Below are 18,829 nucleotides of genomic sequence, written 5' to 3' on the forward strand. Positions count from 1 at the left end.
ATAAAAATAAAAAATACTGTTTTATGTAAAGTAACCTCGTCCAAATTTATCCAAAAAAGTCGATGTTATGTAAATTTTCTACTTTTTCTCTTTGCAGATTTATGTTTCAAGTATTTCACGTTAGATAGGTGATTTATACATGCTCACAAATATGTGAAAGAGCCACGGTTTCGATTTATAATTCAATTTACGTTTAATTTTGTTGGTGAAGTATGAAGTGTAGGCATGGTATGATAATGAGAAGAGGAAAAGTATGTTGGTGATTGGCAGCAGCTGTCAACTAAAAGGAAGGAAAGAGTTGGTAAATGTGTGGATAAGGATAATCAATAAAAAGTGTACAGATAATATAAGGCATTAGTATTGTAGAATTTCCCTCATTTTATTTGCATCTTTACTCCCGTTTGAGTAATTAACGTTTTAATCTGCATCGCGTGAAATAATTAAATACGAAGCAGAGTGAGTTTAGAAATAATTGAATGATAATTGAAAATAACTCAACAGATATTTGTCAATTTCAATGGAAATCAAGTTAATCCTGGAATGAGGCATCAAGATAAAAATAAAAGAGCGGAGAAAGGATGGATTAATTGAAGCTATTGCTGTACATCGTTGCGTACCAGCGGGTGATGCTAACGACAGCAGCAGGTGGTGGCTTCGTTGAGTCAACGTTCACTGTCTTGGTCGTTAAACTTCTAAGATTTTCCTCCTCTTTCTCATCACTTTGCACCTTCAAAACGAATCACGCAACCCAAGATTGCTCATTAAATATATTGGAATTTCTCATGAAATAACTTTATCCTTTTATTTTATTTATAAGATTTCATTCGACATCAAATGGCAGCTATTTTGATATTAAATTTATTCATTTCAATGGAAAAGTAATATTTATAGTGAACAAAGATACATAAAGAAAAATTGTAAATCATTGCTGTCTTTATTATTTTACATGGTTTTAAAAACAGTTTGATTTTTTATATTTATTCACATTTCTGCTTGACAGTTCTTATCACCATCCCTGTTTATCAAATTAAAAATGATAATAATGATAATAATAATCGAATAGATCAATTATAAAGTTATCTTATAACTCTAACTTACTTTTCTTTTTTGAAAGACTTGTTTAATGTATTACTGAAACGTTTGCTGCATTTGATAGACTCTCTTTCACGTTGATCAAAAACTTGCTTGCCTGAAACTCCAGATATAAATGCTATGACCACATTTATTGCATCTAGAAGCTTTCTGATTGAGTTTGCAATTTCCTTGAATGAATAGATTAAATTAATTTAATTCGTAAAAATTATTACCTAAATTGTAAAAGGAGGTGATTTTTAAAATAATTTTTTACAGTTTACAAACATTGGACAAACGATGGTGTCGCTAATGGCTTTGAAAATAATTAAATAGCTATACCACTTTGAGTTATTATTCTTATTCTAAGAATGCAGTACAATTATTTAAAAAAAAAATTTTTCTTTTATTAATAAACTGTGTGGTAATTTTTGTTTATCATCTTCTAAATTTAGTTGACAAAGTAGACTCATAATTATGCGCTTTTAGAATCCACCATTTATGGTTTAATACTACAAAGGCCTAGGTAATAATTAATCGACTGCCTTTTCAATACATAAAAGCGGGTAATTATTAATTATCTTTTTCGGACTTAATTTTCAACCTACTCTATGATGTCTTAAAATGTCGTGAAATATCTTAATAAAATTTAGTATATTTTATAATTATTCTTTTTAAATGAATAAAGAATGAATTACTTATAAATAAGTAATGATAATTTTTTTATTTCGTAATTCGTATTAATGATCATAATCAAAAGTACGTCAGTCAGAGATTATTTTCAAAAAAAGTTGAATGTTGCGTAAAGGTAACATTTATTTGGCATAAATTATGACAATTGATACATCGATTAAGGATAAATACAAAATGAATTGACTTGAGACAGGACTGTAGTGAAAATACATTGAAGCTTCGTTTTTTTATGCAAGATGATATAATTTAACTCCAATACTTTTATATCTTCTCTTCTATATAATATTTTTAAAATCTTATTCTATACATACATGAACGTACAATTTTCTTGTCATCTTGCAGATTTCTCAGTCGATTTTCTTTATTCTATTGATACACGCATATCTTTTCTAAATGCCTGACGAAATTGACTTCTATTACTTTCGTCTTTTCATTCTTCATCTTGCTGAGGATTCAACTTATGTGTTGTATCTACATGTAATATTATGGTGTTACTTTTATGCAGATTTATACTAGAAATATTTCATCGTAAGTACTAATCGGTGTTATTCTTCAAAAAATTTAGCAACAATTTTATTTTCTTTCAATTTAAAGGAATAAAAATTGAGGATTGTTCAGATAGTTTTTTGTTATAATTAATTTATTTATAAATAATTTTGAAAATTATGAATTCTCTGTCTTACGATGAATTATTCTTTCGAAAATATTATGGGCTGCTAGAGCTTGAATAAAGCTCTCTCTACATTTCTCATTGTTATTTCGAATCTTTATTTTTATTACTCCAAGCAAAATCTCATAATACACTTATATTTACAACTTTGATTTTCCAGAGAATACAATCATTGAAATTACCCTTTGATTTTCTTACAGAGATTATAAAGATTTACTTATTGATTACAATTCATATATAATATATTATTTACATAGAAAATAAATAGTAGAAAAATGTAACATATTTTATTTCATTTTATACAAAAAAATAATTGCCAAAATATTTTTATAGTAATAACATATTTTAATAAAATAACAACCAGCAAATAAACAATAATATTTTCTTAATGGAAAAATAAAGAAAATCATTTAATCATCATTAGGATTTTCGTTTTCAAAATATTTGTCACTTTGTCACGAATATACATCGTAAACCTACATATACATATAATCGTCAAATACGATACAATGCATTATTTATTTATTAATATATCTATCAATTATACTTTTTGTATTTTGCAATTGTTGTAATCTTTTGTTAATCAATTGAAATCACAGCCATAGCTTTGAATACGAATTTCATTATTCGTATTTTAAGACCATTATAATTATAATGTTAGTGATAATTATAAGTTCAGTTCATTCTACTTTAATTACTATTTTATCTATAAATAATCGAATGGAGGCGTTAGTCGTTTATTTATTTCTTTATTTTATAAATCAATATTCAATTAACAATAAGCCTGATTTTTACTATCAATTATTTTATGCATTACCATTATCAAATTTTATTTTTGAAAACATTTTTTTTTCATGAAATCAATCACGACTATCGCATCCCACATTTGTCTTAACCTTTCAGATATTCAGAGTTATCATTACACCTTTGATTGACTGCTGATTCTGTACTTTAAAAATAAAATTCACGAATTCCTGTAGAACAGATGTAAGAAGGCAATCATAACTTGTGAATGATTTCTGACTTTTTTACAGATGTTTTAGTATGAATAATGATCAAGACAATTTATCGATTCTAATATTCTAATATACTACTCTACTTGATCAAGGAGTGAACAAACTTTCTTGAGAATTAATTCAATAAATTAACTAATGAAAAATCATCCAACAGTTTAACAGATCAATTCCAATGGTCTCTAAAAAATTATTTACAATTTCAACATTTTTCTTTCTCCTCAACAACAAACAAATTATTTAACAATTTTTTATCAATATTATCTTTCAAAGTAAAAAACACTTTGTTTCAAATTTTTTTTCTTTTTTTTTTTGTCAACGAATCTTTCAATATTTTAAAGAAAGTAAAATTAATGTTATCTAAGTAATATTTACAGTGAGATTTTAATAAAATATGTTGAATTAAGAGAATAAAATTCACAAGAAAGTTGTTCCAGTCTAATTCCTAAAAAAACAACTAAAAGACCCGCGTGCAGCTTACAAAATTAGTGACCATATTTCAAGTCTCGAATAAAGCGTGCATCTTTTGGGTCTGGACTACTGCTAAGTAGTAGGAGGGACCGTGATATCGGACGTACTTATTTCGAAAAACATTCTAGGTGTCTAAGTTAAACTACAACTGCTTTGGACGAAAAAGCTAATACTTGTTTGTTCAACTACTTCATCTCACCACGACGTGTGTTGTATGACCTGAACTTACATGAGCAAACAGACAGAAAATTTAGCCTTAATGTGATTTGATTATTAAGGGACGATGACTATATATACTCGCGCTAATTGTGGGAGCGAGCAACAAACATAATAATGACAAAAAATTCTACAGACTTATCGTTAATTAATTCGCGATTGGGCCCTGTTTAATCTGAATCGTCCCTCGGGATTGGAAATTTTGCAGATGGGATAAATACCATCCCGGGAAACTGGATTATCGAACGTCTCTCTCTCTCTCTCTCTCTCTCTCTCTCTCTCTCTCTCTCATTCTCTCACTCGCTCTTTACACTGACCCGAACAAATTATAATGTAACATGATCGTAATGCTACTCGGGAATTACTAACTCGTTCAATCGGACGCTTGATGCAAAAATACTACGTAACTCACATATTTGTTAGCAGTATATACGAGAGTTAGCTCCCCAGCGTCCAGTAGAATGACCAGAGCCGGAAATAAAATTTCATGGACGTTTAATTCTGGGCACGATCTGCAGTACAACGATCGGATTGACATTTTTTTATTTCAAGTAAACAAATTTCAAATCAACAACTAACTACGTTATTATCCTTCACTATTTCAGCTCATTCTCCCACACTGCAACGAATATCCTCTTAAAGCTATCGACTAGAACGAGATTTTAAAAAACAAAAAATAAAAAAGCATCAATGCGATAAAACTAGTAATCTACCATCTACACATCGAGGTATTTCCATTTTACGTATCAGTAGTTCAATACTTAATTATACGATTAATTAATATCATCTAATTGATCAGCAATCCTCCGAATTCAATCTGACTAATGACGGATCGAAGGATTTTGTTAGATATTTTATCAAGACTCCGATTAATCTACGAAAATGCATCACCCGGCCGATAAAAATAATTTTAATCTTACATGCCTCGACTACGTCGTCATTCGGGTAACACATTGCGACAATGATATCGAAAAGAGTCGAAGTATTTTTTTTACTTTATTATTTTAGTATTAATATTAACGCTATTATTAACATTATAATTAGTATTATATTATCGTAATTAATATTTATTTATATCTATATTCTTTTTTTTATGGTGATTTATTTACTACTAAGTTAGTTCAATGACAAAGATGTTAACTGAAATCTGCCTATTTAAACCCTGTAATGCTCTAGATACTTGCGATTAATTATCACAAAATTTCGAACAAAAAAATTGATTCGATCTACACATTGAATAAAATGATATTGAAAAGGAGAGTGGGATAACACGAGTGTGGCAGTGTATTGTAGAAAAAAAATTTGGTTTTAAGATGATTGAAAAATTAAGACTACTTGTAGGCAATAAATCAACTATTTATTTCAATTCTTTAATTAATTCAAATGTTTCTTTTCTTATCATTCAATTCAATTTATTTAACGTTCAATATTATCCCACTCCAATCTCATTTATTTAATCTTATTTATGACAAATTATTAAACTAAAAGTATTTATTCTCAATCAAATCGAGTTTTCGTGGAGTCATCGGAATTGAGATAAGTTATATCAAACATTTGAAAAAGGGGATTTTTATTTGATGCTTAAGATGAAAAAAACAAATTAAGGGGTTGTAAATGTTAATTTACATTACGCATTTATGTATGTGGACGCTGATATAAGAAAAAGATGATTCTGCTAACCCACACATTTTTTTCTTAATACTTCAGTATGATACGTTTTGGGATTAACTAAATGCGCCTTGAGTAAGATTGGAATATCAGTATATCCGATGGAAAGTATCAGATATATATATTGGCCCTTTAGTAGAAGCTTTTACATTAGGGGAGTGAGGTAGAGAGGAAGCAAAGAATCAACTAAGCTTATCATAATACGAATTGGATCTACAGCTTCGAAGATTCTGTTTTTCATTCCTCCCTTTCCCAGCTTTTAAAATGATTAGAAAATTTTTCTATACTCAATTTCGAATTATGTTAAGCAAATTTTTCCTGTTAAAAGTTTTCTTGCTTTGCCTAGTTTCATTATTCAATTATTGTGAATTTTGTTATCAAATGCAAACTCGACGAATTTGTGTATAAAAATTTGATGTGACATTTTGATTTCGAATTATTAGAGATGAGTAGTTTTAATAACGCGGTGCAACGAAATTGGCTTTTTTTGTTTGAGTGAGTTTTTTGATTGATTCTCATGAAACGTAGTGAAACCAGCCTAAAGCTGTTTATAGTTTTGTTAGAGTAATTTCGTTGTTAAAAATAAATAAATTTTAATTAAATTGAAAGATCAGATAGGTGCTATTAATGACATTTTGACAAAATAAAAAAAAAAAAATGAAGTTGAAATGATGAAGTAAACTATACAGGGAAAAATTCTTACACCCATACAGGAATTGGAAAACAGGACGATGATTAGGTCATGATTGGGCTAGCATTAACCATCAAATGGTGATCATCTAGCTATGATGCAGTTGTGGTCCATTCATGGGCCTAGTCATGTCTTGCTGCGGTATTTTAGTGGTCAAGAAGCATATTGATGAGAATTGAATGATTTTGAAATTTCTTTATCTCTCTTTTCATTCTAACAAAAAAGAAGTCTTCATACTTCAATTTTTTTTTGAATATTAAATATTATAGTGAAGTTAAACAGCATTTTTTAAACAACTATTATGAAATATTATCTTGTATTATTAATTCGCTACACAATAAAAAATATGTCTACTTTAAAGGGCTTTTCGAATTGGTTTTTTTTTTTTTTTGTTAAATAGTAATTTCTTGAAAAATTTCGTTATCTATGCCAATAAATTTTAGAAAAATATAAACATTAATTCCAAAATTTTGGATAACACAATGTCATACACAATAATAAGTTAATTCTATTCAATATAAAAGCTAACAAATAAAAGATAAAATAATCGAAAAGTTAATGAATGCATTGAAATGACAGTTTTAATATCTTTCCGATGACTTGTGACTTTGATAAAAAATGTATTTATTTAATTAGATCCGATATAACTTAAGAACTGAACTCACGCAAGCTACTTCTTGTTCAAGCTCGTGCACATAAAATAAGCAGTCACGAAATACGAATAAAATATTGGAAATAAAGTAAGTAAAATAGAATAAATAAATAAATAAAGAAAAAACTTTGTCATATTTTAACTACTTTGGTATCATTATATATCTTGAAGGAAAAATTAAATACTACAAATGGACGTTTTTTCTGTTGGAATAGCTTATTATTTATGTATATTTATGTATATAGAGGAAACCAGAATAAGCTTTTATCTTTTTTACTTGATTATTTTTCATCTTTTTATCTTATCTATACTTTATTTTTATCATTATGAAAATACTATCTTTTTCATCATTCTTTTAACTTTATTACTTTGCATAGCACGAGTTGCTCTTCATTCGTTCTCAAGTTTTCTATGTAAATAATATTTTAACACAAAAATTTCATTTTATATCACAAATAATTTTTTTTTATTATTTACAAAAACAACGAATCAAACAAACAAGCTTAAATAAAAAATATCTCCCTTATTTACATTTGTTAATTTATTCCGAGCTAAAACTTATTCCAATTTCCCCAATTTATTTGAATTTTCATCCCCCCCCCTAAAAAAATTCGCAATTTTTCAATCCGGAAACGAATGAGCCCACACATTTCTATTTAATCGATCGTCACAACTTTCCCTTACGTATGAGAACAAGTTTCCCTTATCACGACTATCAATTTTCATTCGACGGATCAACTCTGTGCACAAGGGTCAGATTAGAGAAAGAAAAAAAAATACAAGACAATAAGAACATGATATTTCTTGGTTAGTAAAGACTCAAGATAACCGAAGGATATCTCGATTGTTACTCTTATAACATTTTTTCCCCTTTCTCTAGTACTTTCTATCGTCCCTAGGATTAACGATCATGAGGACGGCAGTCCCCTGGCCCAAATAGAGTATATGGAGTGAGTCGAATCGTCAATTGAGGACAATTCTTCGAAGGACGAAAGTGTGACGATGAACGTGACAAGTTTGAGAGATTTTGTCTGACATAACGATCACGTGACTAGAATTCTTTCAGTTGTCTCTTGAATACATATCGAGATGACTTGAAATATATAAGAAGACGTACAACAATGTTCCATAAAACGCTGGATTGTCTTCTTGCATTTTTGTTTTTGGTTATAATCTTGAAGACACTTGATGCACATATTTGCGAATATTTAGTTCTACTTTCGATGTTTATCATTTTAATTTAAAACTTAACTTTGATATCACTCGTCTTACGTATAATGTTCGTAATCCCCACACTCTGAATGTGTGGGTGGAGATGAGCACTAGGTGGGGTTTGGATCCTCGTAGGCTTTTTCATAGTCTCGTCGTCGTATCACTGCAAAGTGAGTCATTTGGAAAGTGTTGGTCTTTTTACATCCACGTTCTAGAGTACCAGTCATACTGTAGCCCATGTTGAAGTCACTGGAAGTAACATTTGACGTCAGGTACAACTGTGAACATAAAAATTAAAAGGCTCTTTAAATAACTCTCAGCTGGAACCTTCACAACTCAGCAACATAATCATTAAAACTAATGATACAATTTAATGTAATGTAATTATTGTAAGTAAAATGCTATAAGTATTCGCTATGACTTCCTAAACTCCAACAGTTTTTCATCACGAGGTAACGTCGTATCAAATGTCGCCAGAGGTAACGATAATCATGCCAGAGAATTTGAACAAACTTGCTGCCAACTCTCTTTATCATAAAAGATGCTAAGTTTGACTGTTCATTTAAAATCTTTATTAGGTTTTAATGTTATTGCGTTTAATGGCTTTTATGTTACAAGTTGTAATTTTCAGTGAGACCATGACATTTTGAAAAAAAAAATGTGTAGAATAGCTTTTAAAGTGTGTCATGGAGATTTTCAATCTAAAATTTAATGAGTTTGATAATTGTGATAACAAATTTTCAAAATATTGAAGAATCATGATCAATAATAACAAATAAGTTGAATAAAAATGGTTTTTAATTTTTAATAAGAACTTTTGATACCTTGGAGATAATTGGTTTCACAAAATTTTTCTGCTGCTACCAAAATATCTTTGAATGAGTTTTTTCCATTAAATTCTTTTTATTATTAAAATTCTATTAACTGGAAAATTTTATTTTTATGCTCCACCTCAATTCGACATCGGATTTTATTTGAGAATTTTAGATTTTATTGAAATCCTCTGCATAAAGTTTTCAATAGTATTCAATTGAACAAACATATACATATCGAAATTCATCCAAGAATTAAAGCTTAATTTTTTATTCATGCGTTGTCAATACTTCATGCTACAACCAATATAATATATAACTGTAGATCAAAAATAATATTAAATTAGATGTCAAGAACTTGATACTGGATAAGATAATCCATGGGTGATGGAATATAAGCAGGCAAATTTTTATTGACATTTAACAGTTATAAATAATTTAAAGAGAAGAAATAAATATGTTCACATACATATTTATCACATGACAAGAGTGCAAATGATATAGGAATAACTATTACAATTTTGACATTGCTGGGCTTTCCAAGTTCATCCATAATCAATAATTATTCTGTATGTCATGCATAGGTTTACCATCAACCACGCATACAAATTTAGACATTCCTACATAGGGAATAGTATCCTATTGAACTGAATCTTGATCTACATTACAAGATTCATTTTAACATCGATCATAACCCACTTCTAGAAGATGTAATAAATGAAAAATATAAATAATTTTTTTTTTTTCAAATTTGATCATTCTATGATCACTGAAACATGTAATATTATCTCATAAATTTCATTCCAAACGCTATTCCATGAATTATGTTCGTCTATTTGTGCTGTCTTGTACTGAAATAATATTCTACTGAAAATCATGTAGAAGAAAGGGCCATATTAAACGTCGTATATCTATCTTTTATGTCTAGAATCCGTAAAAGGATAATAATAGTTCGCGACGTGACGTAGAAATATCAACAGAAGAGATAGTGCAGGACGAATATACCATTCTTTGTGTTTTATAACTCTCGTAAAATCCTTAAAATATAGTAGATAAGTCCGTTGACATTATTTACTTTTGACAGTTATATATACATATGTATATGTATTGTTTTGACATTGTATTGTTACTGAAAATTAACGAGTATTAACAAATATTGATAAGATTGCTGAGGACAATCAGTGGTTGGTGGTGAAATTTAAAGGCTTAATTAAATGTCCATTAAAAAGTTTCATTATAAAAGTCCCAAGTGTCTCAAAACTTAATGAAGGATTTTATCCTTATGCTGAAAACATTATTGACAAAGTCGTAGTGTCTGTGGCAAATACAAAGATAATCCCATGCGACTGTAGCTGTCTGATAAGAGCTTGAGCTTGCAAGACTGCTGGACGATTCCCATGGCGTACCCGTATAATACACTAAGTTAGAATAAGTCATACATTTCATCTTCTTTTTTCATTTTTTACTAAGTCTTAGTTTTCTCTAAATTTTATTTTAAATATTTTTATGCATCTTGGCTATTTCTTTTTATCATAAAAGCTTAAATCACATAATAGCTTAAAGAATATAATTCTGCTATTCTTTTGGAGTATCAGTTCTAGATTTATCAGAGCATATTACTTTATAATCTACTTTAGAGTGACCAATAGAATTTTTTAATTCATTTATTTTCTAACTCTAGATGATAACTAATTTTCAGTGATGATTTTAATGAATTTTTGTACAATAAAAAATTGAAATAAAAATTAAATTAAATAGTTATTAATTAATTAATATAGCTAAGCTAATGAAAAAAATAAAAATATCATTAAAATACAGTTAATTAATTAGCAAATGAGATACATGAATTATTCGTTAGATTTTGTTCCAATGTATTTTATTACAAGCCGAAGCATGTAATTGACCTCTGCCCGAAGGCTTTAATCCAAACAATTGACTGTTTACTATTAATTTAAATAAAAAAAACAGTTTAATTATTTATAATTAATTTTATTCAAAACATTTATTTAACAAATACAAATTCCAAATAAATAAGCATACAAAAGGTATTATCATAATGACAAAAGCTTGTCACATCGTTGTGTTCATTTATTTTCTAGCAATTAATTTTTCTTCATTTGTAGAAATGTAATGTGTGTTAGAGAATAGCAATAGATCAAATGAAGCGGTGATGTAAGGTCGATCATAACTCTAGTAGCACTTAATAATTGAAAGTGACGAAGCAAACAATGATTATCATGCAGAAACTTATCGACTAGTTGAATCTATGTCAAACACATGCATCACCTTAAAGTCCGCATCGACAGTCTGACGTTTGAATGATCCAATGATATAGAGTGTTCCAGTTCCCGTATCCACCATCTTTGCTTGTGTAGTGTATCTGGAATCAACAAAATGATCCATTGAGAGCATAAGCATTGGTCATTGTAACCTCGAAATTCAAATCGATTACTGTCACTAATAATGACAGATGCTCTTAATATGTACAAATTTCCTATGACCAGGCAATTTCCCATCATGCATAACGTCTTGGTAAATACGCACTAAACATTATTCCAGTAATCACAAATGCCCGATTAGATCAGTACACTTTGGCGGCATACAGAAGCTGTTTACTAAACATCAGAGTATTTGGAGAAACCGAAGACATGGGTACGAATAAACTTCTATTAACAGCAAATTCAAACGTTCTGATGTTAGAACGGCTGTCAAGTTCAAACCTTTCCTTCTACGTAATACCAGAGGATATGTCTACATATCAATATTCAAGACAAATTGCACATGAATCATGAGATGGAGATATGGATAATTGTGGATATTTCATTAGCTTCAAGATGTCGTATCCAGATACTTTGCCAGACAGATGAATATGTACTTGAACGCAGAATGTTTAGGGAGATGAATTTGTGTTGAGAATATCCTTGTACTGAGCCTCGCAAGTATTCACCGCAAACATCACCTTCACTATCATACAAAACCGCTAGGCGATATACCTCCACCATGGGAATGACAACAGGAAACTTTGGCTTCTGCTTTCAATTGAAACACTAGAGTCTAATTATTATGTACCTCATACTAAAGAAACAACATGATTATAAATTTTTAAAATAATTGGAGCAGAAAAATTAATGAGAATACCAGTATTAAATTGTAAAAGCGTAATATGGAAGGTAATTTGGAAAAACCATGTTTTTACAGGAAAACACGCGCACGTTATTTACGAGCTATTATTGTTCCAGCCTTTCTCATGCTCTATGTAATGTCATGAATTTCTTCCACCCTCATACACATTGAATTTTTTACATTATTTTTATCATTAATATTATTGCTGTCTTTTCCAATACCATTATTATCATTTCCGGATAATTAATATTAATTACCATTTAATGGACGTTGAATATTTATTGGTGTTATTTACTGCTAAATATTGTCCACCGAAGTGTAGCGTATTAATTATTTTTTTCGAATAAAAATGCCATTGTATTTTATTATGTCTGAAGATTGTTTAGTAACCACACTTTTTATTATTATTATAATTATTATTATTTAATTGGAATTTTAAAGTAACAAAGAAGATGAAGGTTTCTACCATATTCAAATATCATTTAATATTGTTGTTGGAGTGATTTTCACTAATTCATTTTTAGAAAGTAAAAAAAAATTATTCCACTATTAATTTGATTACGTTTATATGCGTCTGGTGCAAGCGTGCAAGTTGTTACAATTTAACAATAGTAGTCTACCACGTCCATGCAATTTGACGGCTGCCAGACATCACGTTGTATTTTAACACCTGATGGATTAAAAAACATGTCTCGCATCACAAAAGAATAAAATACTTCATAGAAGCTTCACAGGTACTTCATCCACCTGAAATTTTTCATGACCTCTACGAGGTACATTGAATATTAAATTAAAATATCTTATCAAAAAAAATTTGTCTCGATTTTCCTCAGTTTTCTCTACATATTCCACGCCCTCTTGAATAATATTTTGCACATAGCGAAAGACCATCAATCACTTTTCACAATGAAGAGAGCAATTTAGAGGAACAGCCTATCAATAGGGAGAAGAAAAAAAATTTAACAACCATTTTACATTTTGATGGGAAAGAAATTGACTGAATGAAAAAAAAAATTACTTTCCAATTTATTTGTATTCAATTAATTTTTTGTCAACTTTAATTCATAAAAATTTTTTTCTTCAATTTTCAAGATGTTTCAGAGGGAATTATTATTTGGGCAATCGAACTTAAATGTAACTGAAATGAGAAAAAGATAAAAAGAAAATTGAAAAATGAGAAAATAAAAAAATCTAAAGACATATGCTAGAAAAACGATGCTTGTGATAGCGTTGGTAGATATAATCCTTCAGAGAATACTTGAGACTCTCAAGAGAAAGCGAGAGGGGGAGTGTAAGAACATAACATCCCCGTTAGAATTCCAACCCGACGGCGATCATTAAAAGTTTAATCGTTCTCTATTGAAGTGCAGCGGATGTCTCGACACTCGTTTCAAATTTTAGTGCGGTTCAACAGTGATGAGAAAAGACAAAAAAAGAAGTGATAAACTTTGAGAATATTACATCGATGTCGTCCTGACGAGTCTTAGATCCAGAGAGCATCCTGCTTATCTTATTAACTTAATGGACTTTTAATAAATGAAGATAGTTTAGAAAAATAATTTTTTTTATAAAACTTTAGATTGCTTTAGATTGATAAAAAATTATTGTATATTGATCGACATATGTTGGTATATACATACCATTATACCAGCTATATGCTGGAAATTTTTTTAAAAAATAAATTTATTTATATTTATGTAGATTTCTGTGTATTTACCTATATTACATATTTGGTGCTTTACCACTTGAGCTATTCCATACTCATAAATATATTTTCTTGCTTCTTATACTTACACTCATCGTATCAAACTTTCTTCCTCTATCCCATCCCATCTCTTGAAATTTAATGTACATTCATAAATTAATAATACTCTCGATGAATAGATTCGAGCTTTAATTATACGAATGTACCTTCATTGATTAATGATTATTTATTTGAATAAAATTTCATCAGATTCTAAAATATTCAGAAAAGTATAAAGTAAAAAAAAGCATATCACATGAATAAGATACTCAGGCATAAAATTTTTCTCTAGCCAAGTAACTTTACATATATAATTTAAACTACTTTGAATGATAATAATAATAATAATAATAATAATAATTCAAGACGTTCTTGACGTAGCTTATGAAGACTTAACCAAGATGAAACTTGAAGTTTCTAATGCCGTATAAGTATCTGTTGATACAAAGTGGGTAATAGTTTGAACTATAAAGTTACTTGACCCATTAAATTACTTGTTAATCATACGATAAAACCTGTTGTATTCAATTTGTAAGTTTAATGACGTTAAACCAGAGGCCTTACATATCATAGATATATTTTACAATATTCATTGTGTTTTCGAAAATGATATCATCTAACTTACTCTACAGGAATATATATTTTTATAGGGAAAAAAGATAATACTAATGGACTAATATTGTGAAAGATGTATTCTTTCCATTACTATTCAGAACATGTTGGTTTTTAATAACATATGCTATAAGACAGCTTATGGTATTCTGCCCTTTTTCCATTAGCTGAGTAATGGAAAAAGTGCAAGAAGTGACGAGGCATAAAAATTATTTAAAAAAAGATGAAAAAGTGATTTATAAATCTGCAACGAAATGATAATAAAAAGTTAATAGGATTATAAAAAACAGATGAATAGATGTGTTGACTATGCTGTTCACCATACAAATGACTGTCTCAAAAATGAACTAAAAAACTAAAATTATCCCTCTGTTTGACAAGTCTTCCTTCTTTCCATTAGTTTATCATCCACTCTCAATCATTTACGATCGAATTTCCTATTTTTATAACTTATTGTCTACTACTTTTCTTCTTTTATAACTCAATTTAAGAAAACTTAATCCAATCACGTTCCCCATACTACATTATTGATCAAAGAAATACCAGGTAATTGGTTGACGAAATGTTATCTGATTTTTGCTTGGATTTGTTGGAAGTTTTTCTCTGTTAAATGAACATAATATTCATTTTATTTCATTGAGTGTAAAAATAGTGAGAATTAAAGGATTTAAATACCATAAAGTGACATAAATCCCTTGTAGAATAACGAATCGTAGAACTGCTTTCATTTTTTCACGAGTACTTAATCTGAAGCACGAACGAAAGTGGCGCCGGTGGTACAGAATGGTCCGAGTAATGGGCTTAGCCCCTGCATACGCTTTCACGAGACTTCCTTTCATTAAAATTTTAAGCCAACGTGCAGTAGTACCGTCGTCGTTCCGCCTTACGCCTTGTAAAATTAATCTTTTCCCTGTATAACTTGTTGGTAGAGTACTTCTTGCTTCATACCTACGTCAGCAAAGGTGTTTTATACTGTTCTATCTGCATGCAAGTGTCATCTCTTACCGCATATTTGAGCAAACCAAATAAGACTAGATACTGAAAATGGCGCTTTTATACATTACTCAATATGTATATCTGTACCGTATAAACTTTATGAAGTGAGAAATCTCATTAAATGTTCATACCTAACGAACTCTCTGAATGTTTAACGACCCGATTTGATTGCACAAAATCACTTACATCTCTAATTATATCATGCTATCCTTCATTCTATTTTCAAAAAGCTGGTTATTTAAATATCTGTGAAAAGATCAGATGAATGAAACATTTTGCCAAATAATTAGAGCTTAAAATTTAGTGTAAAATTTCTTAACAATTTGATTTCAACAAGAAGAAAAATTTTTGTTTGTTTAAAAATAACGTAGTTTATTGCATTGATCATTTTCTATTTTTTAAGTAATACTTTTAAATCATCTTAATAACTTTATTTAAACAGATATCTGGAATTAAATGTATTTTTATTAATGACTGTCTGAATCTAAATTATATGTTGAAATAATCTCTATGTGGCAATGAAAAAAAATTTTTTTTAAATATTCTTTGAATATTTTTCTTTTCAATTTTGGCCAGTTATATTAACGCTTGAATTTCAATAAAAGAGGTAGTTTATTAAAATTGTAGTTTTTTTTTTTTTTTAATTTGTTCATTAAATACTCACACACAAGTAAATGCTGTACATATTAAAAAAATATCTGTCATTTCGAATTTTTATCTGACGTTCTAATAACAAATTCAATTATCTTCGTTAATTAATAGGTTTATAAACGTGTCAAGCAAACAAGAGTGCAATTTTTATTAGCATTTTCTATAAAAAATAATTTAATAGATATTAAAAGATCAAGAAGTAATTTCAACGTTTATTATCACTAAAATCTCAAGATGTTTACGATCGTTAATCGAGCCAGAATCCAGGCAATCTAGAACTATCATTGGAAGATCCTTAACTGCATTACCTCTTCTATGACCTCACGTCACTGGAGAATAGAGGAGAATACTCTCATGGGAGTTGGGAGTAACATTGCTATTTAAACTCTCACACTAAAATAGAGACAAAGAGGATAAAGGCTGAACACAAAACTAAGCTCAATGAATAGGTTTGGTAAATAGCAGCTGTTTTATTATTTTATCTTTTATTTTTATTACTGCTTTATCTAAGAAAAATTGTTAAATTTTTTTCCCCTTCGCTGATCTGACTCTTTATTGCATTGTCGTTACAATTTTTTCGGGGGGTTGAATTTTTTCAAATATAAAAAGCGAGTCACGTAGAAGATTGCCAGTAAAACAAGCTTAAGAATGGTCAGTCAGTTTGTACAAATGTCAGCGGAGTGAAAGAACGTAAAGAAGGAGAAAAATAAAAGAGTGGAAAAGAAGAAAATACAATGAGAAAAATAGAAGAGAAAATGTAACGAAGGGTTCGAGTGGCAGTAAATTGCGAGTCCTTATCACCCCCGGCAGAGCCTCAAGCTTGAGAAACAGCGACGAGGATGCAGGAGACGGAGAAGTAGCAAGAGGCATCCTTGCTTTCCCACTAAGTTAGATGAGTTCCAGTTACACAAAGTGGTAGAAGTCATCTAGGAGGTCCATAAGAGAGGGCAAAAGAGGGGAGGCCAAATGCCGAGGGTATTATTTGTTCCTAGAATATAACGCGATGCAACTCTGTAGATAGCTTGGAGATATTTGGCACAGTTAAAATGGCCGGGAGTAGTATGAAGCTTACTCACAATTGGTATAGATAGAGGGTGGGTTTACATGTACGAGGGCGCACTGATAAGGAACCACTGGCCCGAGTATGGGATGCATGTAACGACTGACGTTACTACTTTGGAATCGGTATCGCGTGCCGAGAATTGAATACTCTGAGTGAACTTGGACTTTGTTATTATCATCTAGGGACATGGCCTCGTAAATATACCTTGGGTGTATACGCAGGATGGCACCATCCACGTCCGGAATCGGCAATTATCCTCCACAATCGTGCTTTGCAATTTACATTATATGACTACGATGTAAACTTTGCTTGCTTGTTTTATTTTTTGTCACGAGCAATTGCTTGTTATGAGTGTTTTTTTTGTCATTTCTCGAAACTTTAATTTATTTTTTACAATAAATATTATAAGTAGAAATTGTGTATTCAATAGGGGAATAAATTGAGAGTTGAATAAGTTTAATATATGTCTCAATAGAACCAACTTATTAAAATCATAAATTCTTGCAAAAAAAGTAATCTTGCCAATTCTCTTGATTTTATTGCATGAAAAAAATTACGTAAACTTTTCTTCCACACTACATGTTTGAGTTTCTTTAAAATATGCTAAGCTAAAACACAAAGTACATTGAGGATAAAACGTCATAAACAAGCCATAGGTACTTGAAGTCGTTCTTTATAAACTCTAAAATGTTTTTAAACTTGATTTGTACTGTTATAGCTGTATTTTACTCTCTATATTATTCATGACGACCAAATTAGTTTTACATCTCAATTTCAAATATCAAAGATTTTGGATAAGAGCTATACATGGTAGAACAAATTGAAGCTCTTGCAATATTCTAAAGCACGTTAACATGAACATTTGTAATTATGGACTTCATTATGATGTTAGAATCAGAACTGTTATTACATGGTATAATGAGTAGCGAACATTTAACGTTTAACGTCTTGATGTTTACAACCTTTTATGGTTTCTATAATTATTATTTAATTTTCCAGCCATTTCATTATTTCTAATGAATTATACTTTATCTAGCTATATTTATAGCTATATTTTTTCATTGTTATCTCGTAGAATATTACATGATAAAATAATTGTTCAAGTTATACAAGTTCTTGAAGGAATACAATAAAAGTGGAAGAAAAAGCAATAACCATTGATAAAGGGTATATATTCGAGGGTGAATTGTTAAAACTTTGAGTGCTGAGTTCAAATAAGTGATTCATTGTATAATGGCAAGCACAAACAAACAAGACAATGTTTAAGAACAACTCAATGTAATCAATATTATCAAAGTTTTAATCAACTGAAGTACCCGTTTCTGTTGAATTGGAATGATGTAGGTTTTTTAGAATAATTTATTCTAACATTATGATTTATTAATACGAAACATATAATAATCTTTAGAAAAGAAAATGAATTAGTTAAGATTGGTATAATCTTTTAAACTAATCAGTTTATTGGAAAAAA

At 29.4% G+C, this 18,829-nt stretch overlaps 1 protein-coding gene across 5 annotated transcripts in view; it reads right to left on the reverse strand.

The window, feature by feature from the left end:
* Positions 1–3,884: 3,884 nt before the first annotated feature.
* Positions 3,885–18,829, reverse strand: part of LOC118074677 (uncharacterized) — a 97,943-nt gene continuing 82,998 nt past the window's right edge. For all 5 annotated transcript variants that reach the window (XM_035096094.1, XM_035096096.1, XM_035096092.1 and 2 more), the window contains 2 exons: positions 11,456–11,549; positions 3,885–8,635 (listed from right to left, as the gene is read on the reverse strand). In XM_035096094.1, coding sequence (XP_034951985.1) covers positions 8,468–8,635; positions 11,456–11,549 — 262 coding nt within the window. In that variant the 3' untranslated portion in view covers positions 3,885–8,467. The remainder of the gene's footprint in view (positions 8,636–11,455; positions 11,550–18,829) is intronic.

This window comes from Chelonus insularis, unplaced genomic scaffold, assembly GCF_013357705.1.
Source record: "Chelonus insularis isolate UGA/USDA-ARS -01 unplaced genomic scaffold, ASM1335770v1 contig_139_pilon, whole genome shotgun sequence".
Taxonomy (NCBI): domain Eukaryota; kingdom Metazoa; phylum Arthropoda; class Insecta; order Hymenoptera; family Braconidae; genus Chelonus; species Chelonus insularis.